Genomic DNA, 25,237 nt, shown 5'->3' with positions numbered 1-25,237 from the left:
TTTTGTTTGAAATTGCGTGCTCAAATAGCTGCTCCATTGAGTTTTTTATATTGATGAGCATCCTCTGAACTAGACAAGGAGACCGGTTTCATTTATTCTCATTATATGGTAAGATTAGACACCTCAGGGGCAGATGTGGTAAATCTAATAAAATGACAGCTTAAGCAGGTTTATTAGATTCACACAAGACGTCTGGTCTGTGAGTACCTTTTGCCTCTGGTATCCAGTCCTCAAAACAACAACAAAAACTAAACTAATTCAAGAGTTCTGGCTTTATTGTTTTGTGTGGAGTTTGAATGTTCTTCACATGCTTTAGTTGCTTTTCTCACAAACCCTGACATTCTCTGACATTGGAAAAAAAACTTTAATTGGACACCTTAAGAAGATTCCACGCGGTGTCAATGTAGATGTTTGTCTCTTTATGTACCTTTGGGTGACTGACCAGGAAAAGTGTACACAATGGACGCATGGCAAGGTTTTGAGTGGTGATAAATTACAGTCTCTTTAGAAATTGTAGCATTTTTAACGGTTTTGTTTAGTAGAAAGCTGAATAGGAGATGCATTATGTTCTTTGGCGATACTGTGTTAAATTTGCTAACCTTTTCGGTAGCATTAAAACCCTGTTTGATGTCTACAGTCTAATCTAACCAACATCAGCCAGTTTTAAATCATAACATTACTAAATTATTAAAGGAGTGTTCATCATTTGTTCACCATTTCTTTTATCAACTCGTGTCATTTTCTCTGATATAGAAAGAAAAGTGTCATGAAGCGATTGGAGCTGGGCAACCAAATGCAGCTTGGACCAGGGTTCATTGAACAAATTCAAAAGGCAAACTATAGATACTCGACTAGGGACGTGAATAACGGAACAGAAAGACAAAACAAGACTAGAACAGAACCGACTGCAGACTAGAAACAAGGAGACGAGAGACAAGAGACGAGAACAATCCGACAGGGTGTGACACGCAGACAGGACTTGACATACATGACAGGTAACGAGAGGCAGGCGACGCCGATTACATAGATTGTGAGCACAGGAGGGGAGGGGCGAGCACACAGACATGCGAACCAAAACTATGACATTAAAACAAGGAAACAAACTGTGACAGATTTTGACAAAAAGTTGGGAAAGACCCTGGAAGCAAGTTTGATGCCATTTATTATTGAATTGCCCTGAAAAATGAAAATCAAAAATCTTCTTTCTGGTTAGTTCCTGGCTAGTTTTAAATGTTTTTTTTTTAATGATTTCACCACCCCACAAGAGTCTCCGCCTACAGCCAAGCTCGAAGCAACCTGACTGGCATCTGCCAGAGACCACCAGAATTGGCCTATTTGTCAGTGGCCCTGCTTTGGGGACCTTAACAGGTGGGAAAGCACTATACAAGTAAAATACCATTTGCCATTTCCGATGTCAGCATGTTTGTAGTATGTATAACAGACATCACGTTTTACGATGTTGAGGAGAATGTTCTACTGTCGATAATATCCATCCATTTTCTGTACCGCTTGCCTACACGGGGGTCGCGGCCGTGCTGGAGTCCATCCCAGCAGGTCTTCGGGCTGTAGGCGGGGGACACCCTAAACTGGTTGCCAGCCAATCACAGGGCACACAGAGACGAACAACCATCCTCACACACACTCACACCTACGGGCAATTTAGAGGGCTCAATCAGCCTTCCATGCACGTTTTTGCGATGTGGAAGGAAACTGGAGCACCCAGAGAGAACCCACACAGGCATGGGGAGAACATGCAAACTCCACAGGAATTTGATGCACAATTTGTCTTCGCGGGCCACATAAAATGAGGTGGCGGGCCGTATCTGGCCCCCGGGCCTTGAGTTTGACACCTATGGTTTAATGGCTCAAGTTTTGACAGATATCCCTTTGCTGAACATTTGAAGATTGATGTAACTAATGTCAGCTCCTGCATCTCTTTTGACACAACCGTGTGTATTGCGTGGTTAATCATAAATGTTCCTTTTTTTACAGTAATAAGTAGAAAGCACTCAAAGAGCAGGTGAGCTGTTTTCTTTGACACACACACACCAATCCATTCATAAAGAAATATTTATTAATAACATCTGAAGGGACATTGTAACCAATACAGATTGTGTTTGTATTCTCGTCTGACAGAAGCAAAGCTAAGCATAATGCATGCATTTACTTGACAAACATAAATCATCACTGCAACTTGTGACAGTGTCCAAAACACTTTTTCAAAACCTAAATGTAAAACAAGTTTACAAATACAACATGGTGTTGTCTCACTTTAAGAAGAACATTTATTACTCACAATATGTTGGCTGTTTTGTTTGTTTGTTTGTTTGTTTGTTTGTTTGTTTGTTTGTTAGCCAACTCCTGTGAATGTGTATGTTACCAAAGATAGAAAGGCATTTTGGGGATGAACGAGTTTTTGTTTATATTTAAATACACGATAAAAAAATTGCTAAAATAGCATATCGCCAATGACTGGTTGGTGGTTCCATTTTTAAATGGAATCCTGATTTTATTTCACTTACTCTATGTGGGGCATATTTCTAAATTAGGAAAGTTCAGTTAAAATGCCCTGAAGCGAAAGAGAATACATTTAAAAAACTGTACCCAGACACTCTAAAAGAGCTCTTCTCTGAAAAATGCATACACACAAATATTTCTATGCCTCTATTTTCTTTATTTTGACCAAACACTGTGATAAATGCTACTTAAACATGCTTTAAGCAAAAGAAAAAAAGTTCATTTATTTTTGTTAGCCTCTTGACATGTTCTTGAAGCAAATAGTTCACTATATTTTTAGAAAGCTGAAATGAAAGAAAAAAATATTTTCACTTCAAAATTTGACATTTATTACGTTGAACCAACCTTAACTTAATCCTAGGTAGTCAGTCACAGTTATCTAACAACTCACACAAAAGTAAGTTAGTTTCAAAATATTAATATTGTTATTAACAGCTACAATGATTATAGTATAATGCAGCAGTTTAGTTGGAATGTATTTGAGATTTTTTGTAAGTAAAGTAGGGATAAGCCTTTATGGTTCTTTTTGTAGGTCCATTCTTCATTAGTCTACCAACCTGAGGCTTAGGGTGCCTGTGTGTGCGCACGTCTGAGTGTGTGCCTGCGTGCGCCTGGTGTTAGTGTGTGTGTGTGTTCAGGGTGAGGGTGGTGCCTTCAGAGAATTGGTGGATCCTCCTTGACTTCCGCTCCCTGCTGCTCCCTGTCCAACCCACTAATTCACCACAAACAAAAAAGACAAGAATGGTGCAGTTAGTTGCAGAAAAATGTACATGGGAAAATAATGCAAAGCTGGCGCTGGTAAATTCATATTTTCTTTCATTAGCATCCACTCTGGTGTCACACGATTATACTCGGGCCTGTTAAAAATGAGGTCTCCATGGACAAAGGCTTAAAGATGCCTTCAATTCAGATGACGTGCTGGCAAAACCCCTCCTTTTTATTCAGCCACACATTCATGCGGCAAAAAGAGCAGATAAGGTTCTGTCTTTTTTGCTCAATGACATAAAAGGTGCTTCTAAAGTATCTGATGAATTGGAAAGCCTTTAATCGTTATCGATTTAGTGTGTGAGTCTGTTTAGAACCATGACTGAAAAGCCTATTATTATCATTTTTATTATCAATCTCAGTCCATTAAGTCAGCAGAAGTGTAATTTGAAATCAGAGGTGTGTGCAGAAACCTTCGGCAAGACAGGTGCTCGTAGTTAAAGTGGGGCACATTGCACTAGTTTTGAAACATCTTACAGGAATGCACTTGTACTACATGTAATGAAATGACATGCACCATTAGGTGAAATCTTGGTCCAATGCTAAATCTGATGGCTTCAGAGAGAACTCTGCTCGTGGAGTGAGTGTGGTGTTTGGAGCTCATCTTACTTCATCACCACTGACAGTCAGGGTCACTGACCTCCAATCAAATCTGACCGTTCTATGCTAAACACAGTGTGACAGCGAGGATTTCATTTACTTCTAAAGTGTGTGTTTAAGGAGCAATGAAAGAATCCAGATGGGATAATATAACTAATAAAATATATTTGAAATAAATTCTGAAATTACAATGTAGAACAGTGGTTTGTTTGTCTCAGACTCTCCAAATATCTCAAATAACCATTTATTTATTTATTTATTTTAGTCTCTCACTGGATAAAGAAAGTCCCTAAATTAAATTTGCAGTCTCAGGAGTAAGGATTGGTATATTTGTATGAGACTGGACTATCCCTTCAAAACAGATTAATTTCAGCAAGTCTAGAAATGTCCTACCAACCCCAATTCCAATAAAGTTGGAATATTTTGCAAAATGTAGAAAACAATCCATCCATCCGTCCATCCATCCATCCAACCCACACACGCACGCACACACAAACACACACAAACACACATACATACATTATTTATTCTGTTTCTGCCATTTTAACTCCTTTTAAGCCCCGCAAAACCTTTAGATTTTTCTGCAAGGGTCCGACTTGTGGGACAGCTGCTTTGTTTAGACTGTGATGGAGAATTCGCTCCACCTTGTGGCTACTTGCTCGGTCATGTGATACACCGTTAAAAAGTGAGCTCCTCGAGATTTGAATGATGCCTCAATGAATCCAGATTGACCTTTATGTTCTAATGTTGATATAAATTGTCATACCTCTACTAGCGGGTGCCAGTGTGCGACAGGCTTGCGTGGATATGTCAACATCTCACTCCAGTGGTCTCGTCCCAGAGTGTCAGCCTCATTACCCACTCTGCACACCCCGATAATTTCGTTATGTCCAACCCTAGGGGAAGCACAAGAGCAAAGTGCTCAATCTCAGATTTGCTCACAAAAAAAAAAAAAAGCATCAAAAGTAACTAACTGACCGATCATAGTCCATGACAGCTATAAGTAGACTTATTTGATTGATGTTTTCTGGAGGGACATCAAAAACGATGGCTTCATTGTAAACTGGGTTTAGAGTGTTGCGTTTGGTTGACGTCTTCCTCTTCTTTAGCCTCCGGCCCTCACACATCAGTGACACCTTTACATATGGATCTATAGAGTAAGCATGTTCAATAAGGATTACAGAATCAATGGACAAGAACATCTCTGCTGCAAAAGTGTTCTAAATTAAAACCTAGGAGCTTCAACCAGTGATGTGTGGTGAGGGTGACTATTGAGGTTCTCCTACTCTGGAGACAGCTATAAACATTTTTGAAATGTTGTTTTTTGTTCTTAGAAAAATATTCAGTCTTCGGTCTTCCCTTTATTTTTAATATGGCTCAGATAATGGTTTGCTTAAACATACCTTTGGATTCTCCTTTGAATGTTGCATTAAAAACAAAAACCCACCTGAAGCACCGGTGATGTCCATGGCTTTGAGATTTCTAGCTTTGATCATGGTGATGGTGAGTCTGCCAGCCGTGGGGAGATAGCACAATGAGAACATCAGCTCTCCCAAATCCACATTGTCCTAAAAAGAAATATATACATATTTCATTTGAATACCTCAATCAAGCTTTTTCCCTTCTAAGTGTATTCACCAAAATCACAGATTTTACAAGGTCAAACTTGTAGTTTTTGGGAAGCAATCCTGTTATACAACTATTTTGAGACACTGTTACAATCTCATACAATTTGCAATAAAACAAAAAATTGTTCTGCTGAGAGTGTTTCTTGTTTTTTTGTTGAATTGACAAACTAACGCACGGCCACCTTGCACCACAATTTATGGAACAAATGCAAATGTTATTCTGACTTGCAGGGGTGTCATACTCATTTAGGATGTGTTTTAACACCCACAATGTTCCAGGTAAAAAGATTCAACACCCATACTTTTCCCCTCGGTCACCATGCAAAGTGTCATGCCAGATTTTGGGAAAGTTTTTCCCGCCAGCCATGGCAAACCGACCAACACGACAAAGCCTGTCCGTTAAGCTTAATTTAAAATTATCATGGCTCGAGGCGGGAACACATTTTATCTGGCCAAGCAGCTCATAACTGACCGGTGACTAGTTGGAAGTGGTCTACACATGCACGCAAGCACACAGACACTCAAACCCCCATTACTGGCTCATTAGCATTTCCGTGAACATATTTGCTTGACAATAACCATGAAAATGTATTGATTATAAGGCGCACTATCGGCTTTTGAGAAAATTGGAGGTTTTTAGGTGCGCCTTATAGTGCGGAAAATACGGTACATTATTTGTAAGTGGCAAAACACAATATTTGAATCTGTGCCGACGTATACTTAAACAGGCAAGCATAAACTGATCAGCCTTCCATAAAGCACTCCACCAATAATTTCATATCCTACTACACAAACCCATTGAACTTGCTTTCAGACTACAGAGTGCTGGCCACTAGTCTTGAGCACTCAAATCGGGACCTGCGGTCAATAATATGGTCGCATGTGCTCAGCCAGTGAAATTAGAGCTGAGACCTGAAGCACAACAATAAAGCAGAGTGAGAGAGAACAGTTCATCTTCTCCAATTACAATAGCAACACCTTCTTTCCCCGAGGGAAAGTAAGGTTCTTTCATCAATTTTCTCAAACTTTGATAGATTTTGACAGTCTAGCTCGATTTGCCACCGTTTCTTGGTCATTCTCTTCTTCGCTTTGTCACTCTGTGTTTAGGACCTAAAATCAAAAAACTGTTGGTTCAAGTACATTTTTTAGGGGATCAAAATAATTGATCAGTACCACATCTTCAGTAGCCCCATAATTGGCATGAATTGTGGAAAAATCTAGTTTTTCGTCATTGCACACTTTAGACTTATTTTAAGAGAATCGGTCGGGCCTGTTCAGCTTCCTTGGAACAAATGCAGCCCGCAAGCCTTTCACGTCATTTAAACTGTCAAGTTTGATGGTATTTTTGGTCTTTGCTAATGGAAATAGGTCTTATGAGTATAATGCAGATAATAATTGGACACAGTGATATTTGTGGATGTGTTTGGGGAGTCACTACATTCAGTTCTTCAGGATTTGATGTTCAAATAACCAAAATGCAGTAGAACAAAATAGACTCTCACCTGACTGATGAAAGATTGATGAAAAAAAGTCTCAGAAAATAAAAGCAAAGATATTGTAATTTCATTTCAGGTGCTGAAAGTGAGATGAGACATGGATGCTTGCAATATCACTTACATTGTGACTTCTTTTGGGGAAACAAACAATTTGTTGGAGCCAAATGAATGATAGCATATCTGTACTTCAATCTTAGATTGTGAGGACCACATTAGGATCAGATTGCAATAAAAACATGGATAAAGTTCAGCACTATTCTACTGAAAAACTTTAGCACAGAACTAATCCCAACACTGTTCTGTATTGACCAGAAGGCTACCCAGGAGCCTCGCGCGAGAGTAAAAAGAAAATATTTTATGACTGACTAAAGATGGTAGAAGGAAATAAATCAGTCTCATATTGCGACGTTTGACAGAATGAGGCTATTGCTTCACAACAAAGTTATGCACGTAAATGTGAAGAAAGTTATTTTGCGGTACTTCTGCCAACTTTTCCTCTTCTCTGCTTCTAATATTAAGTGACTAGGTTATGAATTATATAATATGAGCATCTGAATTAGCAGAAAGACATAAATGGAGATAAAAAGAGCCCAATAGCATGACCTCATCAGCAATGAAGTGTGTTATCATTTGTGTACTCATTATTTGAGGAATTTGTCAATAAATATGTGAAGGAATTAAAAAAAAATAGTTGTATCACAAAATAAAAAAATTCCAGTTATGTCTTATATACTGTCATTTGTATGGCGGCACAGTGACACACTGGTTAGCACGTCAACCTCACAGTGCAGAGGTTGTTGGTATGAATCCGGCTCCAGCCTCCCTGTGTGGAATTTGCATGTTCTCCCCTTGGGTTTCCTCCGGGTACTCTGGTTTCCTCCCACTTCCCCAAAACATGCATGGTAGGCCGATTGGGCACTCCAAATTGCCCGTAGGTGTGAGTGCGAGTGTGGATGGTTGTTCGTCTCTGTGTGCCTTGCAATTGGCTGGTGACAAGTTCAGGGTGTCCCCCGCCGTCTGCCCTAATTCAGCTGGGATAGGCTCCAGGACGCCCACGAGCCTCGTAAATCGGAAGCGGTTCGGCTAAAGGATGGCTGGATAGATGCTGTTATTTGTATTATTAAATCCAGAAAATTATACAATTTGGACCATGTAGAGTAATTTCGACCCCACTCCCAAGTTCACTAGTCTCTGTAATTAATTTTGTTGCTGGGTTTTTGTTAATTTTGTTTGCGAGTGTTTTTCAGCAAAAAGATGTCTTCCTCTCTTTATACTCTCATTTTAATATAAATGGGAAAATAGCTTATTATTTTATTTATTATTTGTGTATATAGTATGCATCAATCTAAGGTCAATTTATAGTGTCCCAATTCTGTGTGGAAAGGTCATAATAATAAATAATAATATAAAATAATAAAGCTAAAAGAAACACACAAAAGAGTGAAATTGAAAAATCAATGTGCCCTATTCATTCACTCCACACTGAAGTAAAGTATGTCTGGGTCTCGTCAGTATGTGTTAATTACAGCCCAGCACAGGATTTCTGAATATTGTACGGCTCTGATTAATGCACATAGTCTAGGGACTATAGATGAGTCCCTTCTTGCAATCCCTGTGGATGTAACCTACTTCTGCTGGATAAAAACAGATTCCCTGAGCATATTTACTGCCCATCCTCATGTGTTTACAGTTAAAAAAAACATACAGTGAAACCTCGTGTGTTAAGAAAAAAAATATTAATTGTATAGTAAATATGACTTTAAAGTATACAAAGTGTCTCCTCATACTTTGACACAGGAGACAGTGCAGCTGTAGTTGAAAAGCGTTAACCCTCAGGCTAGGGTCTAACCTATTTCGATTGACCTTATTCACCAGGCATAGCTGTCAAATCGGTAAGGTGTTAAGATAATCAACACGTGGGCATCTGAAGTGATGTTTTTCATGCCAACGTGATGCAACACATAACCACGTCTATCAAAGCACTGCACATACGAGTAATGTTTGTCTCTCCTACGCAAACCTGACAAACTTCCAAATTTATCCCACCACAAACACAGTACATATTCACAAATTTGAGTAACTAGTATACAGTGTTCACGCGATTACCACGGGGGTTACGTTCCAAAAAATGTTTGCAATGAGTGAAATCCGTGATATAACCTGGCTTTCGGTGTTGAGAATGGTTGCAAGAATGGACGGTTAGGGGCCGATTTAACAAGTCACAGTCTAAACAGAGGTGGGCATCATGCTCCCTCCCTGAGTATTGCATCCCTGACCCACGCGGACCCAGCCCGTCCCTGGTCGCAAGACCCAATCGGCGTTTAGAACAGAATTTCCCCGTCACACGCAGGCGCTGCGCAGACATGCAGCTAAAGAAAAAAATAAAATAAAAACAACAAACACACACACACACGCACAGCTTGGTGATCTGTGATCTAAAAACAATACGGGACATGTCATTGCGGTCTAGCAAAAGGTATATAACTGTGTTTTATTGTTTATTTGTCCTTTATTTGGCTGCATGTCAGGTGTGTAGCGCCTGCTGGGGTGCTGGTAAGTTCTTTCTCGGCGGAATTTCGCTGACCCGGATGGACTGGGTGAGGCTGAAATAGCGACAGAAATCTCAGGGGCGGAGGACAATGCCCACCTCTGGGTCTTAATAATAACAATCTAGCAGTTCTAACAATTGCTTGGCAGGTGCTCACGCTGTCACACAGTGTGTCAACGCTATACATAAATTTGAGTGAATAATTCACTATAGATGGCATCTGTGTGTTTCTGTCACGCTATTTCTCGTTGTGTTTGGTTATATCTGGGTCACCACCCGTAAGGATTCTTACAGCTTTCATTAAACATTAACTGTCTCTAAGTATATTTCAGTGTTTCTGTCTCTTGAAACCGCATATGAGTTCTACTTTGAGGGAAAATTAGACACATATCCATTGATACACATCCTGTTACTATTCTCTCTGGACAGGATTTTGGCCTTTTTAAAATCATTTGAGCAGATGGCCACTCTCTTTGGCTTTTTGACCAAATTGGATAGGCCTGGCCTATATAATCTGCAAACACATTAGGTCAAGTCAACTCCGCCAACTGGTAAAATGTGAAAATGGTAATATTATCAAAAGGACAACAGAGTGAGTAACACATACTATCTAAGATAAAGATTTATATCCTACCGAAGTGACATATTGGATGTCCCGGCACAATTTAGTTTCTCGTGGGAAGTCTGCAAGATCCAGGAAATTGTCCACCACCACTTGCCCAATCAAATCATGGCGAGTGAACCTGTCAAAGTCATAGACACTGAAGTGCAGCTTTCGGTTCGACAGCTCGGTGTATGCCACTGGAAAGAGAAACACCTCATCAAATACTGGGTTGAGAGTCTTGCGGTGCACCTTTGTCTGGTGCTTGTTTTTACGATCAGGCAGCAGGTAGATCTTCACGTAAGGATCAGAGGTCCCAGAGAAGTCCTTGGCGGGAAGATCTTGAGCTTTATGAATCTTTACTATCAGCTGCTCCAAATCAAAGTCAAACTTAAGGATGAAATGAAGACGTCCACAGCTGTCCGTCCTACGTCCATCATCTGTGTCCACCGAGCGCTGCTTGTAAAGCTCTGGCTTGATCCGACCTAAACCAGTCAGACTATCCTGACGCTGGAACTGAGTAGGATTGAAGTCTGGGTTGGACAAGTTCATCTGACGACGGATGGAGTTGTGTCTGTAAGGAAAGGTAACATTTTAGGCATCAAAAATCACACATTTTGTTTTATTTACAAACTGTTACTTATATAACCCTTTTATGCAAACAAAAATGTTTAGTTTTACATTATTGAAAGTTTATTTTGGGTGAAGGCCTGTTGTGGAGCTTTGCAGAGCTGCTACCAACCAGATTGAAGCAGTACAATAGCTACAAATCAGGAAAGCTAAGTGACAGAGCAGAGCATCCAATTCAATCTAGGGAAATAGCAGGGAAACTAGCGAGAAAATAACTGTTCTGACACTTTACTGATTTAATCTCAAATAACAGAAGGTCAACAATGTTAGTATGCTTGATATGATTCAACTTTTTGTTGATAATAGAATATAATGTAAAAGCTTCTGCTCTGAATTTGTCACTTAATATAACACAATACAACTCTATGTATTGCATTTCATTGCTGCAGCTGTTTTAAAATTTCTAAGTTCACACGTACTATGTCCTTTTTTTCAATTTGCGTTAGCGTCACAATAGTTTTGAAGTGTACTGACCGTACTGATGACGTAGGTTCTGTGATTTGTCTTTGCACTCTGTCCCTGGCCAAGGTGTGGGCCTGGATATGGTCTACCTTGGCCTGGGCCTCCAAAGGGATGTCAGGTGATGTGTGGCTGATCTTTAGACCTGACTCTGGGACAGAAACAGCCATTGGGAGTCCTGATGGCTCCTTCATACAGCCTTCTTCACTGTACTCCCTATCATCCCCATCCACCTAGGGATACAAATATTTCAATATCGTATGATTAACAGTGATACTTTTCAACGCCTACTGTGAAAAAAAAATTCAACAAAAGGAAATAAAACACTGAGTACAGGACCCTATACTATGTCCATAAATACAGATATTAAAACAAAACAAAAAACTAAACAAAGGACAAGGAATGCAGAGTAGGCTGAAAAATAACTACTCCGCTAAAATATAGATACAAAAACTGTGTGCGAGTGTGCATGTGTGTGTGAATGTGTGAGTGTGCGTGCGCGTTTGTGTGCATATATAAGATAGGTAGGTAGGTAGGTAGGTAGGTAGGTAGGTAGGTAGGTAGGTAGATAGGTAGATAGATAGATAGATAGATAGATAGATAGATAGATAGATAGATAGATAGATAGATAGATAGATAGATAGATAGATAGATAGATAGATAGATAGATAGATAGATAGATAGATAGATAGATAGATAGATAGATAGATAGATAGATAGATAGATATTTCACATCTTTTCACTTTACCTCCGTGAGAACAGGTTCTTGGTCCCCTCCCAGAAAATGTGCACCTTTTAGGACATCTGGGAGAAATCGGCCACTCAGCGGTACCCAGCACAGTTTCCATGATACAAATAGGGAGACACTGAATAAAGCCAGACCACAGGTGGTGACCAGCAGGGACAGCAGGCTCACTGATACATCTGGAGATAAAAGAGAGCGGGAGACACTAAACATGGTTCAAGTGATTAAACAGTATCATAGAAAACTCCAATTCATGGCAGGCATGTCTGTTAGTTTTGTTAATGAACAATGTGTTTCATGTCCCTGTGGAAATGTCTTCTGTCACATTTTATTTCCACAAATATAAGTAAAAAACATTAACCTAAGCCAGGTAAGAAAGTAACCTTGTTTCATGCAGAATGAACTGTTGTATCTGTTAACACTGTTGACCTATTTTGTTTATTTTATGAGATAGGTTAGGCACATTGCAGTACTTTGCTTCAAATAAAAAATCTAACTATAAAATCTATCTATAAAATCAAATTTATTAAAAATGTATCTATCTATAAAATCCAATATTTCATAGTGTGGTGTCGATCAAGATTTTATAATTCCTTAGATGATTTATTTGGCCATAAGAAATTAATCTCATGAATTTTGACCATTGAGTAGTATATGTAAAAGCCATAGGACCGTCATTAAATCGATTGTTGTAGCAATATCATAATGATCATGTACAGCGCCAAAAGAAGTATTTGGCACCTTCCAGATTATTTATTTATTTATTTGATATTAATTGCACTTAATACCTGCTGCAATCAGAGTGATAATGACAGTATTGGGGGGAATGGCAGCCCTAGTCAGAACCCCATTAGTGTTCTGTTATTGGACTTCTATGTTGGATGAACCACAATGTGGTTTTTGATTGATTGACTTTGATTCATTATTTGACCTTTTCCCCTTTTCGAAGGCACTCTCCAAACACTTGTTTATTTACTGTCAGCTGGCTTCCTGGCTTTCTCTTTTTAACACGAACATTGTCATTTTATATTGGTATTGTGACGGTAAATTAAAAATGACTCACACTATTATGCTTCAAGGCTGAAAATACGAAGAAAACCAAACAATCTAGACTGAGCGGCGAACATTTGTGAATGTTTGCGAAGGTAGAGAATGTTACATTCTCGTCAGGGTTCATTCAAGTTTCCAAATGTTCTCTAAACCTTCGCCAGACCTTACCCTGTACTTTTCTTGGGAATTTTCGAGACTTTTTAATGTTAATAATTTCCTTGGGACAAGAAATACCACTAAACCTGTTGGTGAACATCTGGTGACCTTGAACAAACCCTGCTGAACCCTAACGCGCATTTTGCTATCTTCAGTGGGATGGGGGCTTAAGCAATAAGTTAAATTCCAAGAATGCTGAACTTGTTTTGACAAGGAATTGTTTATCAGCATTTCTTGGTTCTTGTAGTTTTGAAGCAGTGTTTAAGAGTGTTCCATTCCCAGTTAATTTTTATTGCCTTTAATTTTATTTCCGTCTTCGTTTTTAGCTTTGAAAGGGGAAGTATGATATACTGTCAAAGTTATGCTGGAGGTGGAGAAGAAAAGCTGCAGGCACTGCAGTGCTCAAGTGCAAAATCTTGTCAGGCCACTGAAGAAGCAAATGGAGAGAGACGGTGAATAAACGCCACAGCTGGTTGCACTTCAGAAGATGTTTTTAAAATGACTTAGCAGGCTAAGTTAAGTCATTCTGCAACGCCACGTTCACACAGCATTACAAGTTTTCATCTTTTAAACATTGCACACAAGCATTGATCCTCAAAACTAGTATTTGCAAGGCCAAAATTATCTACTTCATTTGGAGAGCAGAGAAAAGTGATCATGAAAGAATTTTTTCAAATAGTTTCAAAATAATTTGGAAAGACAAGTCAAGTCGTGGTTACTGCCTCACAGTTAGTTTTTCATTCAAATTTCAACTCTCATCTCTGGCCATCAGGAGTTGGCCCTTATTTTGGCTTCCTTCCACATTTTAAAAAGATACATGGTCGGTTAATAAATGACTAAATTCTCCATGGATGTGTATATGCACAAAAAACAAGATTAAGAAAATGGACAGATGTACACGTACAGAAAAACGATACATTTGGAAAAGAAATTGGGTAATGTATCACAACCAAAAATTTCCAAATACAATCTGTTGGAGCCAATTTAGTTTCCTTAGCTTAAATTCTTAATTTTGTTTAAGATTCGCTGACCTTGGGCCATGGACTTTTATTTGACAAAGCCTTTGGTCACCTGATCAGTCACCTGATCAGGGAAATAAATAGGCTGCTCCCACTTGGTAGTCAGTCTCAGTTAGACAAAGAAGGAAGATAGTAGTGACATGGTTTTTTACCGCTAAAAAGGCCGCTTCAAGCTACTTCAAGTCTGCTCCAAGCTTGTAATTTTTGGAACTTGAAACTTGGAATTTAGAAAACAAACTTTAGTTTACTTCTTTGAACCCTTTATGTTGAAACCTTAGTTGAATTACAAACAATTTGGATTTGTACCTGTGTGCCACCTGTTTGCCTGCCTGCCATTCCCTCTCCCCCCTTTCCTTGCTTGGCCTACCACCTTTGCCTGCCTGCCATTGCCTCTCTCCCTCGGCCTGCATGCCTGCCTGCCATTGCCTCTCTCCCTCGGCCTGCATGCCTGCTTGCCTCCATTTTGGACATTCTACCTCCACCTTCAAAAGGGTATGAGCAACAGCTGTACACAGTGTTTTAAGATAAGCGTGTGACAAGAACTATACAACATCTAACCTTTGAAATTTAAACTGAACTGAAACTGACACTCACACAATCTATATACTTAAAAACTGTCACCAAATGTTACATTTCGTCGTAGTGGAATGTCCATAAATTAAGACCAATATTTATTTCCTTGCAGCACACTAGAAAAGAACAGATAAAAACTCAAGAGTACTCTTGTGTGACACAAATGATGATGTATGACTCTCACTGTAGCTTCCATTAATGGCCAGCCATCTGTAACTAGTTTGGCTGTGATTCTAAATGTCAAATCACATGTGAATTGTGTTACAACAACACAGATGCTTACAGCCAATGAAAACGGCAGGTTTTTTTCAAGGCATTTGTCGCAAACAAATGTTAGGTTTGCAAAGACGCAATTGTGAATCAGTTAGCGGCTGGTTTAATGCAACTGTCTTATGATTTATATTGTTAAGAAAATCCCGTTCTTGGATATAGCAGTAGTCATCCCTCAAATAGAATTATTTTCCATTTAGATAAAAGACCCATTAAGATATTGAAAACACCAACATCTGCATGGCCAGTCAAAAATGTATGTAAAATGTATGTATATGCATATGATGTTTACCAGCCATATTTTGCAACTCAAAATCCTCACTATTCAATGTTATTAAACTGACCGACCCACCTTCCAAGACATCCTAGGCAGCTGAGCTCTATTATGTAGGCCTACACTATATGCGATCCATCCATGTCATCCTGGAAGTAACATTTAACTTGCCACCATTTTCTGTTACTTTTGATTTTAAATGTATACCGTATTTTCCGGACCATGAGGCGCACTGGACTATAAGGCGCACCTTCAATAAATGTCCCATTTTAAAACTTTGTCCATATATAAGGCACACCGGACTATTAGGCGCACTGTCAGCTTTTGAGAAAATTTGAGGTTTTTAGGTGCGCCTTATAGTCCGGAAAATACCGTAGTCATCATTTATACTTTCTGTGATAGTTTTGAAGCAGCATAAAGGATAGTGTATACTGTGTTATAAAATGAGTCTTCACCTGGTATTGTAACTGCAGAGGAAAGGAAGGTAATGTGGTGAACAGATAATGCTGGTGGATAATGCTCAAGTGTGAAGCAACTTTCCACAAGCACATCTAATGGCATGGTGGAGTCCAACCACTGTAGATACTTGAGGGATGATTATGTACATAGTGTCGTATTTCATCATATACTGTAGATCTTTCATAGTCGCGCTTGTCAGTCTCAGTCAGACTCATCACAGACTGCGCTTTGCAATACAGTACTTGAAGCTGGATGTAATAGTGCAACACAGTCTTTATACAATGCTCCTGTCAGGAAACAGTCTAGCCAGAAGATTATATTGGTAGTTTGCTTCAAAATCCATCTGTCATGTCTTATTTTATTGGTGACACTACATGACAATTGCCCACATTTCACAGTGAGAAGAACATGCACAGATTCAAATGAACATACTTTGTGTGAAATGAGGTCAATTCAAGTGTGCTGAACTGACCAGGGCTCCAGCTGGGATGAGCTGAATATTATGTGTCTCCCTGACACAGATATGCATAGAGGATTCAACCTTCTTCATTTGTTCCAATGCCTCTTTATACTGACTTTGAAAGAAACCCAATCTCGTTTCTTTTATTTTTTTAAATAGCAATAAACGCACTTTTTAGTTGCTACAGGGTGTCTTCATTTTCCACATCTGCTTTCAGCCTGTAATCAATATCTGTGTAGCTCGGAGCAGCTAATTGCATTCAGTAGCTCCACTAATCACTAAGATCACTACATTATACTGCGAGATGCCACAATCATCATTACATATCTCGAAGGAATTTGATTAAGGTAATGTGATTGGGCTTGTGGCCCGTGGAGTGAGCTGTGCTGCTATGTTTTTTCATCGTAAATACATTTTCAAGGAGTATTTTAAATGGATGATATAAGGACCGTATAAAGCTAAATGACTAGCGCGTAAACCTTAGTGCTAGAGATTTGATACATTTCTGTGAACAATTTATAGGCGTTATATTATAGTGTTAAGGATTCAGAAGGGGGGAAGTTCGCGGAAGCGCCTCATCCACACAGTTGCTCATAAGTCAAAGAGCATAGCCGGACACAGTAGTAGACTAAGTGGCTGTTTTATTCTCTCTTCCATCCAATTCACATCGCATCAAAATTACTGACTTACTCATGTGCATATTGCTTCACTTTTGATAAAATGTCAACAGACTTCGATGTGTGTGAAAATGAACGGTGATGGACGATAAAAGGACCCATCGGCTGCCCAACAACCCCTTTGGCCTGGAAACATGCCTTTCTAAAAAAAAAACAAATACTTCCTATATGACGCGCTTTCAGGGTTAGTGGGTTTCCCAAATTCTTGACCCCAAAGTCCGCGTAAAATCGAGATTTAGGTGTATTTGGGTCCTTCTGTAAGGTATATGGAGAAAGTGCCTTTGTCACGTCTCGTCCCCAGCCGTGTTACTATGTGTCTCTGTTGTCATGGTTTCTGTCTGTGTGCTCGCCCCTCCCCTCCTGTGTGCCCATGATTAGTTTGCTTCTTCTCACCTGCCTCTTGTTACCTGTCGTGTGTATATAAGTCCTGTCTGCCCTTCATGACCCTTTGGGTCATTGTGTGTGTGTTGTTGTTGTCTTGATGTCTTTTTGGTTCCTGTTGTCTTTTTGATTCACGTCTTTTGTTTCGCGTCCCTGTCGGTTAGTCCTTTTGTTATTTCATTAAGTCATGTCAGTTTGCCGAGTCTGTTAGTTTGTGTTCTGCAATAAACCCTGGTCCAAGCTGCATTTGGTCGCCCTGCTCCATCCGATCCTTAACAGCCTTTTTTGTGGCTTGTGTGTGTCTTGGATTAATCTTTTGTATGTTTGTTATTTACTATATTTATTGTTTACTCTTTTGTCAAATGTATAGTTAAGACTGACATTTGACAGACTTAACTTCATTTTAACGTATGATTCACCATTTAGTTGACTGCCCAATTGTTCTTATTATGAGCTAAATCAGTGAGTCTCAACTGGTGGGCCGCAGGAAGGTAGTAAAAAAATTACAGGGGGTCAGGCACCAGAACATATAGACCTAGTGGTGCTTCAGATGGGTTAAGTACGCTTTGCCTTTTCCTTCATTTATCTAAGACTGTTTTAAAATTAGGGGTTGATTAAAGCTTTTTAATGGGGAAAACGATTTTGGGCAGAAAACAAGGCAAAAAAAGGCTAGTAATCTGTGGGACTGAATCAAAGAGCTCCTTTGAGTTACCAAGTAGGAGTAGCAAAAGTCGGTGAAGCTTTTACAATCTACAATCACATAAATGGAGAACATCAGAGCCACTTTATACCTGTCCAACGATGTGATTGGATTTTTCCGATAGAAGCTCTGACACTAATGTTCTGCTGGGTCTGAGAGTACTCAAGCTTAAACCACCATAGGCAACACAGGCACAGATGGTTGCTTTTATTGATTTGTTAGCTGAACAACCCACAACACTGAATACAGTATCATATTGAAATGGTAAGTCGCCCCACACGCATTCATTATTTTATTATGTCCCCTTTCCATGTTTGTAAACAACGATGACTAATCAGGACGCACGGGCAGAGTTGATGCATAACGGACAGGGGTTAATAATTTGTACCAACAAACTGACTAACTGTAATGGATGGTGAAATTTACTTTAAAAAAACAAACATTGCCAGATGGTGGCCAACTTACCAATCCTTTTGAGATTTCAGAGTGGGAAAAGATGTTCCAAAGTGGCCCGATGTTCATTTTTAATCAGTAGAGAAACCCTGCTTGGGCTATCGCCCAAAAGAAAGGAGAACTATGGCCTCAATGCAAACAACTTGAATGGCAGGGTGAGTAACAAAACCAGCTCGTCCGCGCCTTCGTTTTGTTGCTTGACATCAAAGGGAACTGAGAATCGCACCAAATTGTTGAGATGGTGCTCTCGGTGGGATCGCACTGTAGGGCTACTTTGAAGTTGCTGAGGTGGTCTCTGATGCCAGGGGAAAACGGCTCGGGTAAACATAACAAACAACAATAACAAATTAAAAGGTTAAATTGCATGGAGCTAGTGTGCACCAAAGCGCTTCATAGTTGAACAAGTTAACTACTAGTAGTTACTGGTTAGCACTAGAACTGCACTTTTCCACTCTACCTCGCACACCAGCACACACAACTAGACATGATGTTGTTTGAAAAATCTTCCCATCCACACAAATATGTCTGCTGTCTTTTTGCTCCTCTAAGGCAGACGCAGCTTTTGATGACGTTGGACAGTCTATAGACAAACCTGCACATACTACAAGACTCCAAAATGGTTAACAAATCAACCAACTTAGCTACTACAAGAGCAAATTTAAAACCTCAAAAGTTTCAACCTGATTAACACAAAAGTAACTAACAATTTGATTATACTACTACAAAAAGGCACTTAATAATTCATTTGTGCGTGTGCCAAGATGGCCACAAACCTTCGTTCATACTAAAAAATGTGGATGTAGATCTGGATGTAGGGCGTGCTCAGGAAACAGCAGTATTGCGGCACAATTCATTTTGCACGTTCTCTGTGGAGTTTATTGTTGGGGTTAGGCCAAATCCTTATACTGCCAAAATCATATTTTTTCAGGAGACCATATTGTGAACAAGTAGATTTCGTTCTAACAAAACCAAAATTAGTTTTTAGATGAGTTTACAGCACAATTTGATTGATAAAACATGAGATGAATTGTAATGGCCCCCATTTTAAAGGTACAGTGGGTGCAAACATAATTTTGCCAGCATAGCTCAACAAAATGAGAGGCGGCGGAAAAAACTTTTTCTGCTTGTGCAAACGGTTTTGAAAAGCCAGATGGCAAAACTGCTTTCAACTCTTTCAGCACACAGTGACAATTAGTCCTGGCCACCCTGGGAGGAGTATACCAGGTGCTCTGTCCTAAGTTTTAAATGCAGAGTTGTACAAATGGGCAGATGCATCCGATTTACACACACTACCACACACACACACACACACACACAGTCACACTTGTGGACAATTTGGAGCACCCTAATAACCCACCATGCATATCTTTAGAATGGGGGGGAAACCAGAGTACCCGGGGTAAAGGCCGGATATCAAGATGCCATATATATATATATATATATATACCGTATTTTCCGGACTATAAGGCGCACTATTAGGTTTGCTAAAGCCCGTCCCAAATGGTTTTGGGCAAGAGGCAGGGTCATCAGCTTTTAACTTCTAATTTCTTGCAGTTGGCGCTACGATGACGATAGTCGAGTCAACTTCAATTCGGCTATAATCATTTAGCTTTTTTTCAGTCGTCAAGCTCTCTCACTCTCCCTACAAGGTTGCAGGCAGTGGGCTTTCTTTTCATTGGCAAACCTTTTATCAATATTGACGCTGCAAAATTGGGAGACTTTGGCAGCATATTAAAGTCACCTAGGAAAAAAATATTAAAGTCACCTCATGAAAATATTAAAGTCACCTATTGAAGAAAAATGATTTCCATCCATAGGCAAGACATCTGGCTATTCACTCAATAGTTGGTGGTGGGTTCCACATGGCGACGTGCATTAAAGGGAAAGATAGGGATTATTTTGGCAAATAGAAGACTAGACACAAAAATGAGGACACCAGATGTTGACCAAAATTTACGTTATTGCTTCCTTTCCCCAGCAAGACCTTAATGTGGGGTCTCCATGGGTCCATTTTAAATCCTACATTTATTAAATCTGAAACCACATATGCAATTTTAAACTGAGGTAAATTAAAAAATGCCAAATTTACAAAACTGGGCTGCACTGAACACGGTTTGAATGTGAATTATTCAATATTAAAGCATGATGAGTACTGAAATCCATTTAGGCACCATGGCAGTGCTCTCATACCAAGATGTAAGCATGACACTTGTTGAACACCATAAGCGAGTAACCTTGTTTCACTGCTGTGACTGAAACTATGGATGAGATGCATAGCTTTGCTTTGCTACACTCACAATATTGGAATGGATTACCCAATGAAAGCCTATGATTAAGGCCAGTTTATTATTTTCTGTAGAATGCTGCTGTCAAAGCGAGAAAGAGGCTACTATACGTATATGCCAGCACATTAGATTGTACCGTATTGTCTCCTCCCAATAGTCAACCTCCGAGAACAGCTCAATAAGATGCAGCAGCCGAGTCAGCAGTAGGTCAATAAGAAACAATAAGTGAAAGGGGCTTTGGAGAGCGAGTCTAAAGGGAAATATTTACATAATGTTCTTCTGCAGAGTGGGAAAATTGCTCAGCATTAACAATACCTGGAAGAATACACAGAATTACAAAGAAGGGAGGTACGTAGAACATTGGGGGGGCAAATATAACTAATGAAGTTGCAAAGGAGAATGTGAGAGAACCATAATTTGGTTCAGATTACCCAGGAAACCCATTTTACCAAGTCCTAAAGAACAAAACTATGTAACCAGGGTCGCTGCTACCCTTTTGGTAACCTTGCCTGCAAGGTGAATTTTGTCCCGAGTCCACTGATTTTGTCACGGGATCACCGGGCCAAACACAAAGCAACAATGTGTTGGCGGGCGCGATATGTGGCTGCGACAAAAACAAGAAGAATCTGCGGTTGTTTCTCTGCCTCGATACACGCCTGTCACCTGGTTCCCGTTTGCCTGATCCGCTGTATAGCGCGATGCCTGTTTAGCGAAAGCCTAGTTTTATGATCTGCTCTGGACTCTGTTTGGCTTGACCTTCTGCCTTTCCCCGACCACGAGACTGCTATGCCTGTCTGACGCACAATGCGCGCTCGCTGACCAGCTCCTCTGCTGAAGTGCATTGTGTACTGACTGCCGTCAAGCAACCCAAGATTTTATAAAAGATCTTATTAAATAAAGAACCAACTGTTATTCCAGATTTTTGTTTTCCTTGCTCAACGACGGATATCTTGAACTAAAACGCAACATACTGAATAAAAGTAACTCGTTACCAGGGAAAGTGTTACAGTTCAGAAATATAGAAAACAGTACATTCATGTTTTGGCCATGTTTGGGGGTGGTCAGAGGGGCCGTAGGCGCACTCTGGCAGCCTCGCTCCCGTCAGAATGCCTCAGGCCAGCTGCGGCTGCTCACATAGTTTTCCACCACCAAAGTGTGAATGGGTGTGTAAGAGCTTTGAGGAAACCGGAATTCCCAGAGGAAACCCACGCAGACACAGGGAGAACGTGCAAACTCCACACAGGAAGGGCCAGAACCCGCAACCTCTGAACTTTGAGGCAGACGTGCGCAACTGTTCCGCCGGTTGTTATTATTATTATTATGTGTTTAGATCAGTAAATATTGAAAATTATTAGTTTTCTAAATTTAAGACAAGTCAAGTTTATTTATGTAGACCACGCCCAGCCCTAAAGGACATATAAGCCCATGCAGATGGTCTCCAGGTCAATATTAATAAGAAAGCTTACACTGGGGTTGACCTAATTAAAGGCTGCAAAGTTTTCCCTGTGCTGTTTGTTACATCAACACATTTTCGAGGCCAGTAACTAGAGCAGCATCAACCATTTGTTCATGCCATATCCCTTTGATCCAAGCTCCAACCAAAAAGCAGCAGCTAACAATGAATTGCTGCCTTGTATATGTAGAACTAATCAAAATGACTGAGTGGAGAAAAATACAGCATTTGTGTTGAATTCAGATACACAGCTTTGCTTAACTGAGGTGTACGGATAGGTTTACATTTTATATTTACAGACATCCAGTTTACCGCATTCTTGAATTAAGAGATGTTATTTCGAACAACATCTAAGCAAGCTTTTGTTATACATGCCATCGGTCATATTTAGAGTGACGTAACATATTTACAATAAGGTTTTTGACATGTTGCTTCTACAATACTTAATTCATAATTTTATTCAGATGCAATTTTTAGTGGGTCATTTACACATGTTCCTCTTCAAAGGAATGTCTAATTCACCTATTAGACATTTTTTAATGTATGCATGCTCCCCCATCCATGCTTTGAATGTGCTTTGCAAGTACAGTGGAGCCTCGGTTTTCGAACGTCCCGGTTCTCGAACAAATCGGTATTCGAACAAAAAATTCGAGATTTTTTTTGCTTCGGATGTCGGACGAAATTCGGTTGTCGAACCTCGCGAGATGAGCCGAGAGGACTCGCATGCCAACTGACTCCGTTCGTTATTACGTTCTCGTTACTCTGAGAATTGCATCACCTCTAATCATGCCTCCAAAGGAAGCAAGTGGGAGCAGTAAAGCCATCCTAAAACACAAAGACGCTCCTAAAGCAATGCGACAGTGAGCGCCCGGCGCGCTGCGGTTGTGCGATCGGACCAAATTAAGCTCCCTGCGCACTGATGTCCACTTAAATTTTGGAAAGTACATAAGCACTTTAAAAATATTTTCTAAATTTCAGCGACGGCTCTGTCACAATAATGCGACCAGCGCGGTGCAGTTGCGCGGTCGGCGGCGCGCTACGTTTGCGCGTTCGGCGGTGCGCTGCAGTTGCGCGATCAGACAAAAATGCGCAAATGAAAAAATGCGGGGGTTTTTTGCGTATCAAAAAACAACAATGTGCGGTAACTGAAGGTTGCTATTTACGTTTGTTTGTTTGTTTGTTTGTTTGTTTGTTTGTTTCCCCCACTGAGCCTGTGACTCCCCAGAATTAAGTGGGCATTTATACTAAAAGTAATGAATGGCATGGCACGTCTCATGAATTAATTTTCAGAACATGTATGAAATTATGCAGTCATCATGGCATGAAAGCAGAAGACAGCAAACATTTGCATCAGCTGCCATGTTTGTGGGGAATGATCTTATTTAAATTCAGTATGAGTGCTTTATTTTTTATATACAATGTTTGTGGTGTAACAGTAATGATCTTTGTGTCAAGGGACCTATTTAGTTCATTATAGGTGTGGTTAATTCAGACAAATATGAGAATTAAGAAGATCAAAATAGCAAATGGTGTAATTTTGGGGGGGTGCTGGAAGTTGCCTTATGGCACATCGACACTTAATTTTTTTTTTACAACGGATCAACTTCAATGCATGTATCAGGACACCAAACCACTTGTAAGAGTATCTCAACAGGATCCCAACGGGAGTTATTACCGCCCATTTTTTTTGTCAAATTGCATAACTATTCATTGTACTGACTACAGTCTCTCAGTTTACAGGACGGTTGCTTGATGTGAATCAAACGACGTGAGCATGCATTTAGAGCAGTCTAATACAAGAGGAAGTGGGTCACAGCTCCTCGGGGGAACCAATCTGGTAGCTTGAAATTCCTCTTTATCATACATGTTTAATGATGGATTGTATCCATTTTAAAAGGCAAATGCCACGCCTCAGAGGCAATTAACAAAGTCAACCAGCACCACACACACACGTCATTTACATACATCTGCTCAGCGTATGGAAAATATAAATATGTAGGCTATACAATAGCTCGCGCACATATTCCCATTGTACGTATATACAGTAAGATACGTCATGCTCTTGTTTTAATTGATGTCCTGTTTTGCTTCATGATATTGTTTGAAAGTTTTCCAAGCTGGCTTGTTTTCACTCTGAATATTCTGGTTAAGCGGTTTTGAAAATGCTGCCAAATGAGACAAACAAGCAACATAAATGCGTTTTTATCTCTTGTTTGGTTTTGAGGAAGCCGTAAATGCAAAGTGCACATCGGGGCTTAGAGAAATGGGTGGGGCTTTTCTACCTCACTGTCCATCTTCTAATCTAGTCCATTAAAAAATGAAATACTAACAACTCGCCATTTGATGTTGATGCGCTGTGTAAAACAGAATTGATACTTTCAAAGACGCAAGCAAGCAACAAGTTCACAATTGTCGCTTTTCCAAAGAATAAACGGAGTCGCCACTGCTGAATTTATCCACCAGTAAAGTTAGACGGATTGTGTACATACACACACAATTTGATATGCTTAAATTGCATGCATATGACAAGAGAGCATTAAAAACAATATCTGTTGTCTCAAACGTAAATATATTTATTATCTGCAATACAGTTTGCATATAGTGTTGCGCGTCAACTACAGTGATGCTTTGAGCCTTACCAGAGTCCGTGTAACGAGGTCTGGCCAGGTCCCTAAAGTAGTAGGTGAAATCCAAGCAGTTGTCGTCCTGCACCTCTCCTTTGGAGCACAGGTCGGAAAGCAGCTCGAGCGCCTTTCGACAAATCTCATACTCTCTTTCTCCAGGCATTGCCCTCCAGCATCCTCCTGACTGCTCGGCCACTCTACCCGATCGTCCACCTCAGTCACACGGGCGGAGACGAACCACTGGCTCGACACCGCGGCTACACCCCTAGATGGCGACGCAGCCGCCAAGTCTAGCAAAACCAGAGTTTGTCTGACTTTCAGGTTTTTTCTTAGCAGTAAAGATGGTTTTAATTTTTTTTTTCCCAAATTAAAACATCTTCGGGGTTGATTATTCTTATAATAATTAATTTACGC

The 25,237-nt window shown here is 40.0% G+C and overlaps 1 protein-coding gene across 1 annotated transcript; it reads right to left on the bottom strand.

Moving 5' to 3' along the window:
• Positions 1-2,052: 2,052 nt before the first annotated feature.
• syt9b (synaptotagmin IXb) lies at positions 2,053-25,013 on the bottom strand. Its single transcript, XM_037253964.1, has 8 exons — positions 24,839-25,013; positions 11,993-12,168; positions 11,260-11,477; positions 10,189-10,729; positions 5,330-5,450; positions 4,861-5,032; positions 4,649-4,778; positions 2,053-3,229 (listed from the first exon to the last, which is right to left on the bottom strand). The coding sequence occupies exons 1-8, from the start codon at positions 24,984-24,986 to the stop codon at positions 3,152-3,154; spliced, it is 1,584 nt and encodes a 527-aa protein (XP_037109859.1). The 5' UTR covers positions 24,987-25,013; the 3' UTR covers positions 2,053-3,151.
• Positions 25,014-25,237: the final 224 nt, after the last annotated feature.

Source organism: Syngnathus acus, chromosome 6 (genome assembly GCF_901709675.1).
Source record: "Syngnathus acus chromosome 6, fSynAcu1.2, whole genome shotgun sequence".
In the NCBI taxonomy this organism is placed as follows: domain Eukaryota; kingdom Metazoa; phylum Chordata; class Actinopteri; order Syngnathiformes; family Syngnathidae; genus Syngnathus; species Syngnathus acus.
The sequence above is the reverse complement of the archived record's forward strand: the minus strand, read 5'-3'. Positions and strand labels throughout refer to the sequence as shown.

Coding starts and splice junctions, on each gene's coding strand:
- syt9b (XM_037253964.1), bottom strand. CDS start 24,986: ATGCCTGGAGAAAGAGAGTATGAGATTTGTCGAAAGGCGCTCGAGCTG. Junction 10,730..11,259: donor GAACCTACGTCATCAGTACG/GTCAGTACACTT, acceptor CTTTCCTTACAG/ACACAACTCCATCCGTCGTC. Junction 5,451..10,188: donor ACATCCAATATGTCACTTCG/GTAGGATATAAA, acceptor ATTTCTTTTTAG/GACAATGTGGATTTGGGAGA.